At 38.2% G+C, this 23721-nt stretch overlaps 1 protein-coding gene across 6 annotated transcripts in view; it reads right to left on the bottom strand.

Moving 5' to 3' along the window:
• Window positions 1–23721, bottom strand: part of gramd4a (GRAM domain containing 4a) — a 160051-nt gene that overhangs the window by 38055 nt on the left and 98275 nt on the right. For all 6 annotated transcript variants that reach the window (XM_073066359.1, XM_073066357.1, XM_073066358.1 and 3 more), the window contains 4 exons: window positions 23094–23152; window positions 10673–10805; window positions 9019–9044; window positions 7902–7993 (listed from right to left, as the gene is read on the bottom strand). In XM_073066359.1, coding sequence (XP_072922460.1) covers window positions 7902–7993; window positions 9019–9044; window positions 10673–10805; window positions 23094–23152 — 310 coding nt within the window. The remainder of the gene's footprint in view (window positions 1–7901; window positions 7994–9018; window positions 9045–10672; window positions 10806–23093; window positions 23153–23721) is intronic.

Genomic DNA, 23721 nt, shown 5'->3' with positions numbered 1-23721 from the left:
ATTAAGAACTGTCTGACCAGCTGTCAGCAGCTGAGCTCGGATCATTGTTTGGGTTTGTTTACATTTGAAGGGGGTTTGTTATCAGTGTTTAATAAACGTGTTATTCGTTATAAAACCCCTTGCCTAACTCATCTATATTATTGTTGCCCGAATACGTAACATAATTATGGGGGCTTCGTTCGGAATTGAATTATTTGATTTTAAAAAGTTTTTTGAATTTTGAATCGGTGTTTTGGTAACGGGGATTGCTCGATTTTTTTTTGTTTGTTTGGCTTGTGAGTGGTATTCGGCAACGATGAATATTGATGAGTTTCTGGATTCGCCAGTCGCGGATTTGTTAGTGAAGGCGAAAAAAACTGAAGTCTCTGAACTTGCTAATCGGTTGCATCTGAAAGGGATTTTGCCAACTACTTCAAAAGCTGTAATACAGAGAAAGATCGCATCACACTATGTGGCTTCGGGTCATTTTGAAGAATCGATTTTAGAATCGTTTCCAATAAGTAATCTGGAGATACAGTTGCAAATTGAACAAATGAGGTTGGAACAAAGTAAAGCAGAGTTAGAGAGGTGTAAATTGGAATCTGAGCAGAGGAAAAGGGAATTTGAATATGCAATGGCTATATTAAGGTCTGTAGAACAGTCTGCTGGTTCTAAAAAACCGTTTGTTGCTAGCCAAGAAATTAAATTGGTCCCTCCATTTAGTGAAACAGAAGTGGAGAGATATTTTCAACATTTTGAAACTATTGCTCGGATGTCAGAGTGGCCGAAAGATAAATGGTCAGTGTTATTACAGAGTGTAATCAAAGGAAAGGCACGAGACGTTTACACAGCTTTAACTGCTGCGCAAGCATTAGATTATGATATTGTGAAGGAAAATATTCTCAAATCGTATGAGTTGGTCCCAGAAGCGTACAGGGAAAGATTCAGGGGTTTGAAAAAGTCTGTGGAAAAGACTTATGTGGAATTTGCCTATGATAAAGCAATGTGTTTTGAGAGATGGGTTTCTTCTAAAAATGTAAATGAGGACTATGATACATTGAGAGAGCTGATTTTGATGGAGGAATTTAAAAGAAGCATTCCTGTTGAAGTAAGGACCTACTTAAATGAGAGGGATACTGATAAATTGCAGGACTGTGCTAGATTAGCTGATGAGTATGTTTTAATCCATAAGAATAAATTTCCTCAGGGTAGAATTTTTAAGAGGAGAAATAATATGGAGACTCAAGGTAAATCAGAAATTAGATTAGAGGTTAATGAGAGAGGTAAGGAGGAAGGAAAGCCTGTGAAGGAAAGACAGTTTGGTCTTATTTGTAACTATTGTAAGAAGCCTGGCCATGTAATAGCTAACTGTTTCAAATTGAAAAAGAAAGAGAAGGAAGCAGTTCCAGATGCTTGTGTGCAACATACTAAAGCACCTGTAAAGTTACAGGGTTTGGTAAACACAAATGAGGATTTGTTAGAGTCTGACAAAGTTAGAAAGGGATATGATCATTTTATAACTGAAGGGTTTGTATCCTTGAAAGAAGGATCTACTCTGGTGCCAATAAAAATTCTTAGGGATACTGGAGCTTCTCAATCACTGATGTTAGATAGTGTGTTGAAGTTTAATGAAGAGAGTGATACTGGTGAGGTGAATTACATAAGAGGTGTTGGAAGTGATTTTATGCCTGTACATTTACATGAAGTAAATTTGAAGTCAGGGTTAGTTACAGGATTTGTTAAGGTAGGATTACAGCATAGCTTACCTGTGAAGGGTATTTCTTTATTGTTAGGTAATGACTTGGCAGGTGGACAAGTTTTTCCTGAAGTGCATTTGACAAAGGAATCAGAGGAACCAGAGGTGAATTCTAACACAGATTTTTCCTGTGTTGTGACTAGAGCTATGGCTAAAAAAATTGATGTGCAGAATGAGGTTGTTACTCATGACTGTTCAACTCAGGATTCGAGTTTTGAGGATGTGTCAGAAACTTTCTTACCTTCGTTGTTTGAACAAGATTCTGGGAGTAAGTCTGACTATGAAGATTTATCTCTGTCTCGGAAGGAGATGATAGCAGAGCAGAATAGAGATCCTGAGATTGTAAAATTAAAGGAACAAGCTTTACTAGGTAGTGAAATTGAGAAGGTGTCAGTAGGATATTACTTGGAAAAAGGAGTGTTGATGAGAAAGTGGAGGTCGCCTACAATTCCTGCAAGTGAGGAATGGAATGTTGTTTATCAGGTAGTTGTTCCTAAAGTTTATCGGAATGAGATTTTGACTTTAGCTCATAGTGTGCCTTTAGGTGGACATCAAGGGATAAGGAAAACTGTGGACAAGATTTTAAAACATTTTTACTGGCCTGGTTTAAGAAAAGATGTGGCGATGTTTTGTAAGACGTGCCATACTTGTCAAATTGTGGGTAAACCAAATCAGGTTACACCAGTAGCTCCATTACAACCTATTCCAGCATTCGGTGAACCGTTTTCTAAAGTTATTGTAGATTGTGTTGGTCCATTACCAAAGACAAAAACTGGTTATCAGTATTTGTTGACTATCATGTGTACTTCGTCTAGGTTTCCAGAGGCAGTACCACTTAGGAATATAAAAGCTAAAACTGTGACGAAGGCTCTTATAAAATTCTTTACTTATTTTGGATTGCCTAAGGAAATACAAACTGATCAAGGTAGTAATTTTATGTCTGGATTGTTTCAACAGATAGTTTATAAATTGGGAGCTAAGCAAATTACTTCGTCTGCATACCATCCAGAATCGCAAGGTGCTTTGGAGAGGTTTCATTCTACTCTCAAGAATATGATTAGGACATATTGTGTGGAGAATGAAAGTGACTGGGATGAGAGTATAAACTTAGTTTTATTTGCAGTAAGGGAATCGGTACAAGAATCTTTAGGGTTTAGTCCATTTGAACTTGTGTTTGGACATAGAGTTAGAGGACCTTTAGCTTTATTGAAGGAACAGTGGATTAGTAAGGAAGTGCATACTAATTTGTTAGACTATGTTTTGAAATTTAAGGACAGGTTACATAAAGCTTGTAGCTTAGCCAAGGAAAATTTGAAGTTGGCTCAGGAGAAAATGAAAACTTGGTATGATAAGGAAGCTAGGATGAGGATGTTTAAGCCTGGAGATAAGGTGTTGGTTCTTTTCCCAGTGCAGACAAATCCTTTACAAGCTAGATTTCATGGACCTTATGAAATTGTGTCTAGAGTTAATGATGTGGATTATGTAATAAAAACTCCAGATCGTAGAAGGTCAACACAACTTTGCCACATAAATATGATTAAACCATATTTTGAGAAACAATCTGATACTGTGACTGTTGTGGTTAGTGAGAATGAGTTGGATTTAACTGGGAACATGATAGATGATTCATCTGACTTTCATTCTAAATCTAACATTGTTTCCGTTAGGTTACCTAATTCGACTATTTTGGAAAATATGGATGAGAAATTAGCACATTTACAGCTAGAGCAGAAACAATAGATGAAGGAATTGATTTTTAAGTATAAGGATTTGTTTCCAGATGTTCCGAGAAGGACTACTATAGCTTCACATGATGTAGATGTTGGAGATGCCAAACCTATTAAACAACATCCATATAGGATGAACATGGAAAAATGTGAACTTGCTGAGAAAGAAATTGAATACATGTTAGAGAATGATATTATTAGACATTCTAACTCGAATTGGAGTTCGCCATGTGTTATGGTGCCAAAACCTGATGGTAGTATTAGGTTTTGTACGGACTATAGGAAGGTGAATGCTGTAACGAAAACAGATGCATATCCAATTCCTAGAGTGGATGATTGTGTAGATAAAGTTGGAAAAGCAAAGTTCCTTACAAAGATTGATTTATTGAAAGGGTATTGGTGTGTTCCGTTAACGGACAGAGGTAGAGAGATTTCTGCGTTTGTAACTCCATCTGGGTTATATGAGTATAATGTTCTTCCATTTGGGATGAAGAATGCGCCAGGTACTTTTCAGAGGATGATTAATTCTGTGATTCAGGGTTTGAAAGATACTGATGCTTATATTGATGATTTAGTGACAGGAAATGATACTTGGGAAGCACACATTATTGCGGTGGAGAAATTGTTTGAAAAGCTTTCAAAAGCTAACTTGACTATTAATGTAGCCAAGAGTGAATTTGGACATGCTACTGTGACTTACCTTGGTTATGTTGTGGGTCAAGGTAAGGTAGCTCCTGTTCAGGCAAAAGTTCAGGCAATTTTGGAAATTCCCACTCCAACGGGGAAAAAAACTCTCAGAAGGTTTTTGGGAATGGTAGGATATTATCGAAAATTTTGTAAGAATTTTGCTAATGTTGCCCTTCCATTAACTAATCTTCTGCAGAAGAATGTAAAGTTTGTGTGGACAGTGTTTTGTCAGGAAGCATTTGAAAAATTGAAAACAATGATATGTGAACAACCTGTGCTTAAGGCACCTGACTTTGAAAAACCTTTTTCATTAGCTGTGGATGCTAGTGATGAAGCTGCGGGAGCAGTATTGATGCAAAAGAATGAGGGTGATGAGGTTGATCATCCAGTAGCTTACTTTTCTAAGAAATTTAATAAGCATCAAAGAAACTATTCAACAATAGAGAAAGAATTGTTATCTCTTGTTTTAGCTTTGGAATATTTTGAGGTATATGTTGGTACAACTCAAAAAACCACTTATTGTTTACACTGATCATAATCCGTTAGTTTTTCTGAGTAAGATGAAAAACAAAAACAGAAGATTGTTAAATTGGAGTTTGATGTTACAAGAGTACAATATTGTGATAACTCATATTAAAGGTAAAGATAATGTGGTTGCTGATTGTCTATCTCGATGTTGAATGTACAATGTTTTTTTTTGGAGTGGTTTTTTTTATTGTAACACTCCTACTGTATTGTATATTGTGTATGTTATATGATTTATACATTTGTTTTTTTTCTTGTAAGTAATTGTTAAAATTTTTGTTCTTGTCAGACCAAAAATGTTTTTTTTTTGGAGGGAGGTGTTACGTACCCGTGACACGTGACAGTGGTACCCTTGTCACGTGACTGGGGTTGAAGTTATACTGGACATGAGGTAATGGTGGAGTGATGTCATTTTCCCGCCAGTAGAGGTCATGTGACAGGTTTTTTCTACAGGGTATAAAAGGAAGACCCACCCTGTCAGGTGGGGCAGTTCGTGGCTGGATTTGCCAAGATGACTTCATCTAACTGTGTGATTTAATGTGATGACGCAGTTTAGTTAAAAATGAAGTTTTATATAATGCCTAAAGTTTAAAAGGTCAGAGCCAACGGTTTCTTTGCTAATGGAGAGTGAAGTTTGGAGATCAAGAAAAATCGATTTTCAATGGATTGACTTCGACCTTGTTTGATCCTCATTCGGAAGGATTTCGTTGACTATTCTCGCTGTTGACCCCTGGGATGACCAGAAAGGGTTTGAGAATAGTGTGGAAGAGAGGTCAGTCACTTTAAGTTGTTATATTTAATAAAATTCGACGTGGGAGTTCGACGCTGGGAATCGAAGGACATCGACGTGGAAGAGAATTTAAATCGCTTTATAAAAGTCTCTCCTTTTAAAAATACCGTGAGCTTTTGAACTGTCGGCATATCGTTTTAAAATACTGCTTTCATTCGGCATATCGCTTTGGAGAACTGGTTTTTTTCAATACTACTTTAAAGACTGTTTGAGACTGCAAAGCTATTAAGAACTGTCTGACCAGCTGTCAGCAGCTGAGCTCGGATCATTGTTTGGGTTTGTTTACATTTGAAGGGGGTTTGTTATCAGTGTTTAATAAACGTGTTATTCGTTATAAAACCCCTTGCCTAACTCATCTATATTATTGTTGCCCGAATACGTAACACAAAATATAGTTCGTTTGCTCATTTTTTGCCCACTCACTCAAACCATCAACACCTCTCTGTAAACCATCTGCAATCTGCTTGCACATTTACTTTCCCATATATTCTCTTCCATCCTGCGTGTGATTAATATACACTGTAAACTATGTGGTGCCAGCACCGGTTCCATGGTAACCCACTGATTACAAGTTACCAATTCAGGTTTCAGAAAGTGACTTAGTGCTGCTCCAGTTGACAGAGACAATGCGACTGTTTCAGATAAAATCTTTCAGAATGGAAAACTACACGCATATTGTCAACATTTTTAAAACGTGAGATTGAAACCAGGAAATTATAGACCAGCTCATCAAACTAATGAGAAACTTGAGCTGATTAAGCCTTCGGTGTCTAACAAATCTAATAGATGTTCTTGGACAAACTATTCCAATGACAGACAGCAGAATGTTAACTGATGTAACTCAAATGGACTTCCAGAGGAATTCAGTAAGATTCTATGCAAAAATCTGTAAGCTAAAATTAACTTTAATTGAATTGGAGTTAGGAATTGGAAGGAAGTGAGTGGTGTTCCATGAGAACTTGTGCTTGAGTCTAAATAATTCACTACATATTAATAAGTTATATCACATAATACAGAACTATATACCTGTTTGCTGACAACACAAAACACTATATGTAACGTAGAAATGAGCATTAAATTATGAGACCTAGTATATTAAACATGTGACTGTAGCAGATACATTTCATTCAAGACATAAATATGAGGTCATTCATTTAGAGAGCAAAAATAACATGTTTTTATAATAATGAAAGTAGGATTAATGGCATTGCTGAGATATTACAGTACATATACACAGATGGCCAATATGTATTGGACAGGTATTGAAAATAATCAATAATAGAATTCATTAATGCTCTGGATACCAGAGGAAAGAGCTGCCATAATTCTACAAGGCACTGGTTGGAAAAACAACGGGCAAAGCAGAGTCCTTAAAAAGAATTCCCATGAAAGGAAAGCAGCAAGTAGTCACAGAAGGTAACCAGGGTACCAAGGGTTAAATTACAAAGTGGGATTATATGAATTAGCTTGAATGCCCTGGAAAACAGAACTAGATCATTGAGCTTTTGAGAATTAAATGGAAGATATAGAGCAGATAAAGGAGCTGTATTTGCTGCTGGGGAGTCCAAAACAAAATATTATAACCTTAAATCAGACCCAGCCCATTCAGAAGGGAATTCAGAAAAAGGCACTTCACACAAAATAGAGAAAACCTATATATAACTCGGACAAAAAGTGATTGATGCCAGCAACTCTAAATCTCCTATCAATTTTGCTACCCAAGAAAAGTAAGGAATATTTTTTAAAAAGGTATCCTGGGTGGGCAGGATTTGGCTGCAGACCCACCATGATATAATTCAATGGGCAAATAAAATCATACCTGTTTTGATATTTCTGTGAGAGACCTACTCAGATATTCAGCAAAAACAAATCCCAGTAGTGAAAATAAGGCAATTTAAGATAAAAGAGTAATTCATAAATACAAAAGGAAAGTCTGGAGCTGCTGGAAATGCAGAGCAACACACACAAAGTGCTGAGTAAACTCAGCAGGCCATGCAGCATCTATGGAAGTGAATAGGTAGTTGACATTTTGGACAGAGACCCGCTTTCAGGACGGGAGCTGAAGGGGGAAGATGCCAGAACAAAAAGGTGGGGGGAGGAGGAGGAGGATAGCTAGTAGGTGATAAGTGAAAACAGGTGGGTGGGAAAGGTCAAGGGCTGGAGAAGGAGAATGATAGCAGAGGAGAGTTGGACCATAGGAGAAAGGGAAGCAGGAGGACACCCACAGTAATTGTATTCATCAATCAAAATTATATAGTTGATACTGTCAGAAAGAATTGTGTGAAATTTCCACAGATCTCAAATTCTCTGCTGTAACTACAATGGATTCTCCGGAGGATCCACAGAAATTATGCCAGATCAGGAATCTCCACACCATTGCATCTCAAAGTAAATGCACAATATCATGCTAAACAAACCCACACCATTAACTACTTACAATAAAGGCAATTACTGAAGTGTATACAGAGTGCCAATTTGATAAGGCTGACAGGTTCTTTAAGAAACTGGTAACTGGTTTGGCACCTCGTTCTGAAAGTAAATAAAAGAAAGTGATCCTGCAGCCTTTCCTTTAAAAATATAATCAATAAAATACCCCATTCTTCTTCTCAATATTTTCTTTGCAACAATAAATTACTTCTATTGCTAAGAATCCACAACAAATCTATTTTAAATTACAATGTTCACTTTAATAAAGTTAACAGTAATGGCAACCACGATAACACATACAAAATGCTGGAGGAGCTCAGCAGGTCAGGCAGCATCTATGGAGGAGAGTAAACAGTCAACCTTTCAGGCTGAGACTCTTCATCAGGACTCAGCAATAGTAACCAACTGTATTATTGAACAGTGACATATTGCATGATATGAAAGAATGAATAGCCAAGTTGTAACTGACCTACAGGCCTGTATCTGTGACCTGGACAGGAAACTGGAACAGAACTATTCTAGTTTTGCCATTTTGAGAACATGTATTTGAAATTGCATTTAAATGCATTTACAATCTTAAAATGAAACACAGGAAGAACTTAGAGTGAATGACACCTCATCACATCATAAGATCAACACTGCTTCAGTACTTGGGGTTATTTAAAAATGCAGCAAAACTGCATTAATGTTTAATTAACATGTGAACAGAAAATATTAACTGCTTCAAGACCAAAAGTGATAGAATTTTTTAATATGGTCATCAAGCAATATTTTAGTAATATTCATGAACTGTGAAAACAACTGCAGTCACACATTGCTATTTTTGGAAAGGAAACAAGGATAACTGATCAATAGTATAATTAAGGGCACATCTGATAACATGGGGCTTTACACTGTTCTTTCCAACAATAAGTGTGTTCTAACAAGATCCCTACTTAATATTGATTTTAACAATATTAATTTGCCAGAAGGATGTCACAGATTAAAGTCATTTTATGGCAGGAAAGCCTCCAAAACTTTACAAGATGAAATGCAATGCAAACAGAAAACATGAGTTTAGTAACAGGATTCCAATACTTTCAAAAAGCTTGTCTCACCCCCCCCCCAAAGAAAATTGATATACTTACTTAATCTTCTCATATTTTCAGTTAACCTAGAAAAATATAAATTGATGAGGCACCATTTAAAATTAAAATTACTACATTTTTCTATTTGAAAAATAAGAAAGTTTTGTAAACATATCTTCACATAGTAACCAAAGGTATGGATTTGATGTTGTTCATATTTTTACCTCTTGTGAAACAACTGCTCAAGATGCCTCACCCTATGCCAGAGGTTCCCAAACATTATTGTGCTGTGGACCCCTCCCGTCAACGGAGGAGTCCGTGGACTCCAGGTTGGAAACTCATGCCCAATGCATTGGTATCTTCATCACTGAAATTATTTTAAGTAATATTTCAGGACACAAGAATGGAAATTCCAAAAATGGATACTACTGTCATGATTTTTCAAAGCTACTCGGGCCAATTACTGTCTCAATCTTGCTACATAATTTAATTTCATTCTGTGACAACTCAAACAATAGCAACCATGAATTATTACAACAGCAATTTAATTATTTCATTTATGCTTCAACTGTTTCACAAAACAAATATGCACTACCAATATGTTGTGCATGGAGGCACAACCTGTGACTGCAGATCTTCTTGTAAGGAGCAACAAAAATAAACGTCTTGGTATTGTTTACAAAAAGCTTAATTTAAATATTCATATGTAGATATTGCTTCTTTTAGGTGAAAGATGAATTCTCCTTAAGAGTATTCAAATAAATTTTCTCTCATTGGGATCTCATGCTTCCATTAGTTTTAATGTTCTAAATTAACAACCACAAAACGTAAACAAACATTGAGCTCTCCTGGATCACATGGAAAAACTGAAGTAAAAACTCCATTGATTTGTAATTTTAAACTTAAGTGGAAAAGAGATTATTAAACCACAAATGATGACAGAATGAATCATTCCAATGTTTCATGAACAATCTTTATTTTAAGAAAACTCATCATTTGGATTTGTACCTAAAATCTACATAGGTACAGTATCCAATGTTTATCCAATCTTTAAAAATAGTAAAAAGAAAACCCCTTTTTAGCTTTTATGTTTTCAAAGTACTACAACATTAATGAAACAAATATCAACTCTTTAATGTGGGGACATTAAATGAATATGCTTACATGTATATTGAAAATTAAATTAATATTTGGATAACATGGCACAATATTTGGCTGAATTGATATTTCAAAATTTATTTGTCTCGCATCTGAATTCCAAGCTCGGAAACAGACTTTTACAAATATGAAGTTATTTTGATCTTTATATTATTGGAGATTAAAAACTATTTCTTTACTTAACTCAATTTAAACAACTTTTCTTTCCCTTACTGTATCTGATTTGACATTTATGTTTCCATCTTCCACTTGGCACTTTCTATCCCGCACTGTCCTTGATAATACTTCTGTCTCATAACTTACGGAGATGAACAGTTACTTGTCTTGTTTTCACAGGTCCTGGATGCCCTTTAAAGGCAGGCTATTTATTGCTTGTCCATCTGACAGCAATATCTCAAATAAAATACCAGGAGAATTTTATGGGAAAGTATGATTTTAATGTTCACTACTCTCATTAAAATAATGATCAGTTACTGTGGAATCAGACCTGGGATTTAGGACCCCACCTATCCCAGTAGAAAGCAATGAGATACAAATACCACATTATTCCTCCTACCGTTTCGCACTAAGTGGTTCTTCAGTTTCTACATGAATCTCTTCTTGCTGGAATTGAAAATCTTCAATATACTCTGAAAACTTCTCAAAGAACCATTTTTGAATCTTGGAGTAGAATGTCCGACCACGTTTTTCTGGAAAATTAAGTAGTACAAGACTGATATTCCTTTTAAATGCAACCAAAAAAAATCTTACTGTAATTTTAACTAAATTTGTGGATCAATATTTAAAACAGATGGCTATGAAATACATTGTTACTTGACAAAGAAATTATAATAATAATGAATATTAAATATAATTTTATATTATAACAGCATACTTTGTAATTTTGGCCAATTTCAATTTGGCACTTACATTTTTACTAATCATTTTCAAAATATTCCATCACACATGACAAAACTAACTTGCCAATTACTTGTGTTACAACCAATGAAAATATTAAGATTTAATAGCAAGAAAATGAAAAGATTAATCCTTTTATGTCATGTTTAGAATGTGCAGAGAGCTTTCCCCCTCTGTTGATAAGCAAATGACCTAATTTAACTGAAGATATTATAATTGAACATTCAAAGCTGTAACCCTAATTTTGTAGCTTTGTTCTTTGGAAAGCAAGGATACTTCTATTGCATCAGAATTAATATAGTACATCAATTGGTACCTCTTCCTCTTCTTTGGGGTCAACTTACTTCCACCCTAACTCAATGTATTCAAAAGTGATAGATCAAGCCAAGGTATATCATGGGATGCTTGATGGGGCAGCTGAGTAGGTTGGAAAGTAGTGCACACCATCTACCAATTCCACTTGTTTTTTTAATTGACTGTAGGTTCCCAATATCATCTTTCAAATGGGACTGATTTAGAGCCTACTTGTAATTAAGGCCTTAACACTGGGGTTGGTGTTCTTATTGATGTTGGCATGTTGATATTGGCTTGTTTATCCTGCCAGTGGAAGTTCTTGTCAGAGTGCAGTAGTGTGCAGCTGGGGCAGATTAATAGAGATTTGCTTCAAAGATGTTAAGTACAAGGACCATTCTTTGGTCCACTCTCTGGGAGAGGTTGATGACTCAGCTTGGTTTCAAATTATCACATACACACAGTCAATCTGTGAACTACAATGCAATAACAGAGACTGAAATGACCCCACTCCAGAATGAAGATAATGGAGGTTGAAGGGCTTCATATTTGACCTGTAGATTAGCTTCAACTCTCCTTTTCATGGAAAGATAGTTGGAAGTTGATGAAACATTGCAACAAGATCACTAAGAGTGTCAAGGTAATGATGCTCAATGCTAGTTTATTGTGGATCTGTTGGTTAAGATTAGATTTGTCCCACCATTTTGTAGGCACAAGACGGTACCACCTGTCTGGCCCTACATACTTCTCTGGAGTATCTGGACAATTAAGGCACCTATGTTAGACTGTTGATTATTGACTACAGCTTTACCTTCAATACTCTAATTCCAAGCAAACTCATCTCCAAACTCCTAAACCTGGACTCAACACCTGCCAGATCGCCAGCAGGTGGTAAAAATGGGCTCCCTCACCTCTACCCCTCTAACCCTCAACACAGGAGCCCCTCAGGGTTGTGTCCTCAGCCCCCTCCTTTACTCTCCGTATACCTGTGACTGTGTCGCCACTCACAGCTCCAATCTGTAATTAAAATACATTGGCCTTATCTCAAATGATAATGAAGCAGCCTACAGAGAAGAAGTCATCACCCTGACACAGTGGTGTTAAGAAAAGAATTTCTCCCTCAATGTCTCAAAAACAAAGGAGCTGGTTATGGACTACAGGAGGAACGGAGACAGGCTCATCCCTATTAAATTCAATGGACCTGGGGTTGAAAGGGTGAACAGCTTCAAGTTCCTCGACATACACATCACCAAGGATCTCACTTAGTCTGTACATACCGGCTGTGTGGTGAAAAAAGCACAACAGTGCCTCTTTCACCTCAGATGGTTGAAGAAGTTTGGCACGAGTACCCAAATCCTAAGGTCTTTCTACAGGGGCACAATTGAGAGCATCCTGACCAGCTGTATCACGCCTGGTATGGGACCTGTATTTCCCTCAATTGCAGGACTCTGCAGTGAGTGTTGTGGACAGCCCAGCGCATCTGGAGATGTGAACTTCTCACTAATCAGGACATTTACAGCAACAGGTGTGTAAAAAAGTTCCAAAGGATCACTGAGGACCTGAGTCACCCCAACCACTAACTGTTCCAGCTGCTACCATCCGGGAAACAATACTGCAGCATAAAAACCAGGACCAACAGGCTCCAGGACAGCTTCTTTCACCAGGCCATCAGACTGATTAATTCACACTGACACCATCGTATTTCTAAGCTATATTGACTGATCTGTTGTACATTTTATTTATTACAATTCGCTATAAATTGCACATTGCACATTCAGACGGAGATGTAATGTAAAGATTTTTACTCTTTGTGTATGTGAAGGATGTAAGAAATAAAGTCAATTTAATTCACTCTTTGCAACTGGATCTTCGACTTCCTGACCAACAAACCATCATCAGTAAGGATGAGCAGCAACCCCTCCACCACAAAGTTGCACTCATAAGGTTGCATCCTCAGCCCTCTATACTACTCCCTGTGTACTTTTGACTGTTTGGCCAGAGTCTGTTCCAACTCTGTCTACAAGTTTTCAAATGATGACACCATAGTGGCTGTATCTCAAATAATGGAGTACAAAAAGGAGAAAGATAGCTCAGTGTTATGGTATCATGAAAATAATCTTTCCCTCAGCGTCAGCAAAACAAATGAGCTGATCACTGATTTCAGTAAGAGTGGAGGGAGGTGCAGTGCACGTTTCTATTTATATCAACGGTGCTGAGGTCAAGAGTTTCAAGTTCCTAGGACTGAACATCACCAGTAGCCTGTCCTTGTCCAACATATTGGCGCTACTGCCAAGAAATTTCATTAGTGCCTTTACTTCTTTGAGAGGCTAAAGTAGTTTGGTACGTCCCCTTTCTCTTCACCATTTTTTATTGATGCACCATCAAAAGCATCTGATTCAGATGCATTGCAGCTTGGTATAGTTACTGCTCTGCTCATGACAGTGAGAAACCACAGAGAGTTGCAGGCACAGCTCAGTAAGTCACAGGAGCTAGTCTCCTCTCCATGGGCTTTGCCTACTCTTCTCGCTGCCTCAGTAAACCAGCCAGCATGATTAAATATCCCACGCAAACTGGACATACACGCTTCTCATCCCTCGAACTGGGGATCAGATACAAAAGCCTGAAAACACAAACCCCCAGGCTCAAGGACTGCCTCTACCCTGCTTTTATAAAACCCCCAGGCTCAAGGACAGCCTCTACCCTGCTTTTATAAAACCCCCAGGCTCAAGGACAGCCTCTACCCTGCTTTTATAAAACCCCCAGGCTCAAGGACAGCCTCTACCCTGCATTTATAAAACCCCCAGGCTCAAGGACAGCCTCTACCCTGCTTTTATAAAACCCCCAGGCTCAAGGACAGCCTCTACCCTGCTTTTATAAAACCTCCAGGCTCAAGGACAGCCTCTACCCTGCATTTATAAAACCCCCAGGCTCAAGGACAGCCTCTACCCTGCGTTTATAAAACCCCCAGGCTCAAGGACAGCTTCTACCCTGCGTTTATAAAACCCCCAGGCTCAAGGACAGCCTCTACCCTGCGTTTATAAAACCCCCAGGCTCAAGGACAGCCTCTACCCTGCGTTTATAAAACCCCCAGGCTCAAGGACAGCCTCTACGCTGCGTTTATAAAACCACCAGGCTCAAGGACAGCCTCTACCCTGCTTTTATAAAACCCCCAGGCTCAAGGACAGCCTCTACGCTGCGTTTATAAAACCCCCAGGCTCAAGGACTGCCTCTACCCTGCTTTTATAAAACCCCCAGGCTCAAGGACAGCCTCTACCCTGCTTTTATAAAACCCCCAGGCTCAAGGACAGCCTCTACCCTGCTTTTATAAAACCCCCAGGCTCAAGGACAGCCTCTACCCTGCTTTTATAAAACCCCCAGGCTCAAGGACAGCCTCTACCCTGCTTTTATAAAACCCCCAGGCTCAAGGACTGCCTCTACCCTGCGTTTATAAAACCCCCAGGCTCAAGGACAGCCTCTACCCTGCATTTATAAAACCCCCAGGCTCAAGGACTGCCTCTACCCTGCGTTTATAAAACCCCCAGGCTCAAGGACAGCCTCTACCCTGCGTTTATAAAAACCCCAGGCTCAAGGACAGCCTCTACCCTGCGTTTATAAAACCCCCAGGCTCAAGGACAGCCTCTACGCTGCGTTTATAAAACCACCAGGTTCAAGGACAGCCTCTACCCTGCTTTTATAAAACCCCCAGGCTCAAGGACAGCCTCTACGCTGCGTTTATAAAACCCCCAGGCTCAAGGACTGCCTCTACCCTGCTTTTATAAAACCCCCAGGCTCAAGGACAGCCTCTACCCTGCTTTTATAAAACCCCCAGGCTCAAGGACAGCCTCTACCCTGCTTTTATAAAACCCCCAGGCTCAAGGACAGCCTCTACCCTGCTTTTATAAAACCCCCAGGCTCAAGGACAGCCTCTACCCTGCTTTTATAAAACCCCCAGGCTCAAGGACTGCCTCTACCCTGCGTTTATAAAACCCCCAGGCTCAAGGACAGCCTCTACCCTGCATTTATAAAACCCCCAGGCTCAAGGACTGCCTCTACCCTGCGTTTATAAAACCCCCAGGCTCAAGGACAGCCTCTACGCTGCGTTTATAAAACCCCCAGGCTCAAGGACAGCCTCTACCCTGCGTTTATAAAACCACTGAATCTTTCCCTAGTACGACAAGCTGAACGCTTGACCTCATGATCAACCTCACTGTGACTTCGCATCTTACTGTCCACCTGCACTTTCTCTATATATCGCTTTATTGTTTTACCTTATATTACTTCAATGCACTGTTGTAATGAATTGGTTTGTACAGATATGCAAAACACGTTTTTCATTATACCTTGGTAGATGTGACAATAATAAACCAACTGACTCCTCCTCCTCCTCTCCTTCTTCCCTTTGCTCTCTAATCTCAAGAAACAAACCCTGGTGAAAAATACTTTCTTCAGTTGCTCAGACTGGCTGAGATATTTCTCCCTAGATTCGAGGTTGTTCTGTCTGAAGCCTGTAGTCTGCTCAAGATCCCTCCCAGACCCTCCGTTGCTGGGGACAGATTCAACTGCAGAGCAGGAAAATGACTCAATTCTCTGCAATGACTGGAAGCCTATTATTATCCACTTAGTTAATGTTATCTAATTAAGTTCAATTATAGCCAACTGTTCACAGTAAACTATCAAACACATGACACAATCATGCAAAGGTTAAAAAAATCCTGCCCTTACCAAGACACAAGATTAATCAATAGGATTACAAAATGTGTAATGTTAAGATTAAAAATGGTTTACAGATCAACACCCTGAAAGTGTATTGATGCACCACAGGATACATCATAAAAAGATACATCATCATATTTCTATTACATTAAGATGCAAAATTGTGTCTTCTAGTCTTTAAGTTCTGTCAGGCTGATACTTGAAGCCACAACAGGAAATTCAAACAAACCAACTCGCTTATTCAGCACAAGAGAAACAACTTCAAATTACAGTTCTGTTCTCAAAGTTCAAAGTAAGATTATTACCAAAGTATGTAAAAATGTTTTAGCAAAGTAATTTTTGTGAAGTAATTGCTTTATAAATATGGAAATTCAGTTTCCTACTAGCTTGAGTCTTTAGCTGTATAATATGCAATAGTTTAGTTTGCACTGTTGGTGTGTTCAAAAAATATTAATTATATTTTCTAAGCTTTGTTTTAGATGCTTCAAACTGATGCCTGGTTGAAATTACAGTTAGAAGGCTGATTCCTATACAGGCATGGAGACAGAATACAGATTAAGGTCCTTTAGCTATGCTGACCTTCATGCCGATCTATACTAATCCTCAATGTCCTGTTCATTCAAGTATCTGTCCAAATGTCTCTTAAATATTGTTATTGCCCCTGCACCTCAGTTTCCTTTAAACCCAAGCCAACTAAATCCTACTGTTGGAAAAGACTCTGGTTATCTTCCTTATCCATGCCTTGCACAATTTTACATACCTTTATCATGTTACCTCTCAGCACCTCTCACTTCAGGGAAAGTAGGCCTAGCCATAGGAATTCAGATGATCAAGCAGTAGCCGTTTGTGGAGGGGAGGGAACTGTTGACATTTCTAGTCAAAACCCTGATATAGAACTGATGAAACATTGACATTTCCTTTCACCAACAGATTCTACTCAGCTCGCAGAGTTTCTCTAGCAGATGGATTATTGCTAGTTTATCCCTTGTAACTCAAGTCCTCCAATCCAGGCAGCATCCTTGTGAATCTTCTGTCTACCTTTTCCAGCTAAATTGCATCTTTCTCTGGAGCGCATCAACCAGAACTGCACACACTGTCTAACTGTAGCCCAGCCAATATAATGCTCATGTCCTATGCAATTTTCAAACATCCCGTATGAACAACCCGTACATACAAACGAGAATATGGGAACTGGTGATGTGGATCTGCACACTGCTGTGAGGCTGTCTGAACCCTCTGCCAGGTAGGAAAGGAATGGAACATTTCCGCCCAATCTTTGCCCCACTAACTCCCCCCACTCCAGCCGTGGGCTGAGTCGATATGGGAGCATTACTCAGCAGTTTCACTTCCTCAATCAGCAATGAGTGACGCTGTCTGGCAGCCGCTCTTCCATGCCTGCTTGCTCACCCATCATAGCTGCTGCATTGATCCTCTCTCATACACTGCTGTTCACTTACTGCTCCACTTTACCGCACTTCAAGACCTCCAACAAATCCTCCTTTATAATGTTGATATGCTCCAGGACACTACTTCCACCCCCCCCCCCCCCCCGCACCACCACCCCACTGAACTCAGTAGCTTCTATTTCCTTCCCTACTGAAACACAGACAAGAAATATTCTTTTAAGAGCACAGCCAATGTCCATGGATTCACACACAGATCGTTACACTGATTCTTAATGGGGCGTACTGTCTCCCAAGCAACACATTTACTCTTAATATATTCACTGAATCTTTTAGGGTTTTCCTTTACTGCCAGGGATATCTAATGTCCTCTTTTAGTCCTTGAAACTGCATAAAGACCATAAGACATAGGAGCAGAATTAGGCCATTTGGCCTGTCAAGTCTGCTCCACCATTCAATCAAGGATGATCCTTTTATCCCCTCCTCAGCTCCACTCCCCGGCCTTCTCCCCATAATGTTTGATACCCTGTCCAATCAAGAACCTATAAAGCTCTGCCTTAAGTACCCCCAACGACCTGGCCTCCACAGCTGCCTGTGGTAATAAATTCCACAAATTCTCCACCCTCTGGCTAAAAAAAATTCTCTACATCTGTTTTAAATGGGCACCCCTCTATCCTAAGGCAGTGCCCTCTTGTCCTACCATGGGAAACAACCTCTCCACATCTACTCTGTCTAGGCCTTTCAACATTCGAAAGGTTTCAATAAGATGTCCAATGATCCTTTTAAATTCCAGTGAGTACAGATCCCAAGCTATCAAATATTCCTCATATGATAACCCTTTCATTCTCAGAATCATCCTTTTGAACCTCCTCTGGACCCTCTCCAATGCCAGTACATCCCTTCTAAGTTGAAGAGCCGAAAACTGTTCACAATACTAAAGGTGAGGCCTCACCAGTGCCTTAAAAAGCCTCAACATCACATCCCTGCTCTTGAATTCTAGACCCCTTGAAATCAATGCTATCATTGCATTTGCCTTCCTCACCACCAACTCAACCTGCAAGTTAACCTTCAGGGTGTTCTACACAAGGACTCCCAAGTCCCTTCACATCTCACATTTTTGGATTTTCTCCCCGTTTAGAAAATAGTCTGCACATTTATTTCTACGACCAAAGTGCATGGCCATGCATTTTCCAACATTGTATTTTATTTGCCACTCTCTTGCCCATTCTCCCAAGTCTTTCTGCAGCCTACCCATTTTCTCAACACTACCTGCCCCTCCACCAATCTTCATATCATCTGCAAACTTGGCAACAAAGCCATCTATTCCATCATCTAAATCATTTATATACAACATAAAAAGAAGTGGTCCCAACACCAGCCTCTATGGAACACCACTAGTCACTGGCAGCCAACCAGACAAGGATCCTTTTATTCCCACTCACTGTCTTCTTCCAATCAGCCAACGTTCTAACCATGTTAGTAACTTTCCTGTAATACCATGGGCTCTTAACTTGATAAGCAGCCTCATATGTGGCACCTTGTCAAAGGCCTTCTGGAAGTCCAAATATGCAACATTCCCTGCATCCCCCTACCTATCCACTTGTAATCGCCTCAAAGAATTACAACAGGTTCATCAGGCAAGATTTTCTCTTAAGGACACCATGCTGGTTTTGTACTATCTTGTCCTGTGTCACCAAGTACTCCATCACCTCATCCTTAAAAATTGACTCTAACATCTTCCCAACTACTGAGGTCAGGCTAACTGGTCTATAATTTCCTTTCTGCTGCCTTCCTCCATTCTTAAAGAGTGGAGTGACATTTGCAATTTTCCAATCCTCTGGCACCATTGCAGACTCCAATGATTTTTGAAAGAACATTACTAATGCCTCCACGATCTCTACCACTACCTCTTTCAGAATCCCAGGGTGCAGTTCAACTGGTCCGGGTGACTTGCATACCCTGAGCTCTTCCAGTTTTTTCAAAACCTTCTCTCTTGTAATAATAACCGCACTCGCTTCTCCTCCTCCAAACCCTTCAACTCCTGCACACTGCTAGAGTAGCTTCCACAGTGAAGACTGATGCAAAATTTCCTTCTTAAGCATATTCCTACATCCCTTATACTCTTCACAAACTTATTTAGCTGCCAGTACTGGATATATGCCGCCTTTATTTTCATGGCCTGACCTTGAATATTTCTCAAAAAATTAAGGTTTCCATGCTTCTGGGAGCATGATATCAGCTAAAATAACATGTCAACGCTTATCATTATGATGCTAAAATATTGTAAATGCTGAAAATGAAGATCAGATAGCATTGATGGCTTACAGGGTTGATTGGTAAGACTTTCTTTAATACCATACCTTCCACTGTCACAGATAAAGAATAAACAATCTTTTCTATTCTTATCATTGCAAAGAATCTGTCAAAGAAAGCCAAATTCTTTAATTTTCTGCTTCATATTTCTTTCCCATTACACCACAGTATCATACCTTGCCAGTATGCTGACATTCCACCTCCCTATTTGAAGATTCTGTAACTTTGTTTTCATAAACTGCATTGTGGGTTCAGTTTGCTTTTTTTTTTAGAAAATTCATCAGGATTAATATTATATTAACACCAGCATTAACTAATTTAAAATAACAGCAAGGGTGTACAATGATAGTGGATTGACTAAACTCTTTAATTAATTGTTCATTCCACACTGTGGCTTGTGATTGCCAATATTCACTGTCATTGGGTGAAAGGCACCATCATGAACATGTAGTCATTGAACATACAATAGCCATTAGGGCCAACATTGCCTATGCTGACCATGATGCCCAAAGAAATTCATCCCTTCTATCTACATATGATCCACATTGCACCATTCCCTGCATACTCATCTGAAAGCCTCTTGGATATCAATATTATACCTGCTTTTACCACCACCACCCCTGACAGTGTGTTCCGGGGCACCTACATTTTCAGTAGCACAAAATCTTACCTCAACATTTCCTTTAAACATCACTCACTTGCATTAAAGTTATGTTGTCTAGTATTTGACACTTCTACTCAGATACAAAATATTCTGACTGTCTACTCTATTTATGCCCATCATAATTTTATAAACTTCTGTCAGCGTCCCCTCAGCTTCCAATGTTCCAGAGAAAACAATCCAAATTTTCCCACTTCTCCTTACAGATTATACCCTCTAAGATCCTTGTGAGCCTCTTCTGCACCCACTCCAGTGACTGCCTCCACATCCTTCCTGTAAGGTGACCAGAAAAGCACACAGTGATTTAAGGTTCACTGCTTTACCCTCATTAATTACCTTGGTCATCTACTCAAAAGACTGAATCAAGTTTGTAAGAAAAGGCCTGTCCTGCACAAAACTATGCTGACCTCTAACCTCTAAATGCGAGCAAATCCTATCCCTAAGAATCCTCTTCCATTCAACGGAGGCTCACCAGCTTACAACTTCCTGTATTACCCCCATTTCCCTTCTTAAACAAAGGAATAACAGACTATTCCCCAGTCCTCCAAGTCCTTATGTGTGGCTACAGCAGACTCAAAGACCTTTGTCAAGGCCCCACATGTCTTTTGCAATAACCTGGGATAGATCCCATCAGGCTCTTTAATGTTCTTCAAGAGACCCAACACTACCTCCTTCTTGATCGCAAAATGCTCCAGTATATTAGTATACCCTATCCTGATCTCACCCTCTTCTATGTCCTCCTTCCTGGTAAATACTGCTGCAAAGTACTCATTTAGGACCTTGCCACATCCTCCAACTCACAAAATAATTTACCAGAACTATAAACGCAACTCATTCTCCATATGATATATGAGTTTTACTACTAACTTTGAAGACTGCATTATTCCTACAGGCCAACTGCCTCATTATTTGAAAGGCATACAAGAATTGACAACCTGTTGCAAAAAATTAGGAAATAAATAGTGGTCTACAGTAATTACTAACAACTTAAAAATGAAGAAATAAGAAGATTTCAAAGTATCAATGAAGGAGAAACTTCCCTCAATTTCATGAGTTTCTGTCCATTACAACAATATACAGAATCACACCAAAAACAAAGTAGACACCGCTCGGAGTGAGAGAGATTTTCTGTAAACAATATTCTATTTGCAAAATGCAAAGTAAATTAGCAAAAGCATAAAATTTTTGAACAAATTTATCTCTCTCGTTCAAAAGTAAAACTGAATACCTAATATTGGTTTCAATATTAAACATGGACCAAATAAGGCAACTAAAATTAATTTAGCAAAAGTTTCAAAATAAGTTTAGATAAATTAAGAAATTAAGAATGCTGTTAGATAAATTCCCAAATCTTCAAAAGTAGTGAGTTACAGTGAGTAATACAGTTGCATGCTGAGAAATGCTGCACATGCTCAGACTTGGTCATCAAGTGAACTACATGCAGAAGTGATATTTCTTAGAAAAGCATCAATGGAAATCCAAGCTTTTCAGAGAATTTCAATGGGGCTGTCAAAATTTAGAATAGATCCACCAAAAGACACGGCCATTTTGGATTTAAATTTACTATGTTACTTGTGAAGTATGCATTTCTTCTAGATAAGATACAAACCTTTCTTTGAACCCTTAAGTCAGCAGGCTGAACGGGAAAAATGACAGATAAAAAATAATTGAGTGATTTAGCAATTCAACTTCAATCTTTTATTGTCTAACTTGAATACTGTCAATCTGCCTACCTGGGACAATTTTATTTCTCAAAACAAATTTAGCAATATTACTGAGGAATCCTTCATGACTTCCAAAAAAATAGAAATTACCAGCTATTGTCAAATCCATTCAAAACCTTTGCAAATCCTTAATAATTTTCTCAATAGTAACTTTTTAGCTTTACAATAACAGTGTGGAATAGATTTACTTGAATTATGTGTAGAAAAATTATAAAGCCAGTGTTTGATGGGAAGAGGCAGAAGTTGCAATCTTGTATAGATCTTAAACCTGTTAAAACTGGATTATAGATTGTATAATATATTTCTTCTAATTTACATTTTAAGGAACACAAATTCATGACAACCCAAAAATCTTCAAATATGACGAAGGAATGAATAATGTAATGCTTGCACAAATAATTTCATAAACATTTGCAAAACTGAATAATTGCTTCATACATTACAGTCAATTCTTTTTTTTAAAAAACTTACATTCAGATTGAATTTTATTAAGTTAATTTTTAATTTACCACATTCGAAGTTGCTATTTATAAATTTAACCATATCAAGATATACATAATAAAAGTAAAACTGGAGAAAGCTTGTGACAAACAGGGTGAGGAATGTTAGTTCTGGAGATAATTCCAATTATCAAGCATTCTAAATACTCCATGAATGCAAAATAAAATCCCCTCTACAGGACATTACAAGATGATGATTCCTACATGCACCAGTGGGCTATTTTCCTATTTTGATATAAGGTTCATCTCTCAGCATCAGGGTAAACCACAGCTCAAAACACAGTTCACAGGAGACTGCACAAATCATTTCATATTCAGCATCAATATTCTATAAAATTCCATCATGAATTACAGTTTAACAATTACAGTTTGCAATGTTCAAAGATGTTAAATTAATTGCTTTAACAACTTCATATGAAACAACTGTACTTTTATTAACACTATATTGATCTTGGCAAACACAAATGTAAGTTACCTGTTCCATTTACTGAAGTTTGCACTTTTGCAGATGGCTGACTAGAAGACTCTTCACCTCTGGAAGACAAAAAAAAATAAACTAAATACATTAGAATATTTACACAGACATAAATAATTGTTTTACTGAAAAATTCAACTTCACTTAATATATTGAACGTTCATAAACAAGCTCTATTGACTTTTAAACAAAAATAGTTTCATGAAATGGTCATCATACCAGTAACCATTACTTGCATGATAACTCACGCACAGCGGGCATAGAATGATTCTTGATTTACAGGTTTTCTTTTATTGTAAGAAGAGAATACTTCTAATGAGACTTTTAGGTGGAATTTTAAAAATTGCAGTGCAGCATGTCCTGTGTTTATTATTAATCGGTACATCACGGGGATATAGTCTTAACTGAGAATAGGCAGCTCAGAGAACCAATCTTCAAAAACATTACCAGAAATGCTCCATAAATGATGCATCAATTTAATCAATTCTAATTATTTACCAAATATTAACAAAGCAGGGAGCTGTAACTGAATATCAATTAAAAATTTGGACATCATACCCAAGATACTTCTTCTAAGATTGCTGAAAAGTATGACATCCTTCAGATTAAAGGAGCTTTTTATTTAAAT

The sequence above is a fragment of the Hemitrygon akajei genome, chromosome 14 (genome assembly GCF_048418815.1).
Source record: "Hemitrygon akajei chromosome 14, sHemAka1.3, whole genome shotgun sequence".
NCBI lineage: Eukaryota > Metazoa > Chordata > Chondrichthyes > Myliobatiformes > Dasyatidae > Hemitrygon > Hemitrygon akajei.
This window is presented reverse-complemented; position numbering and strand designations above follow the sequence as displayed.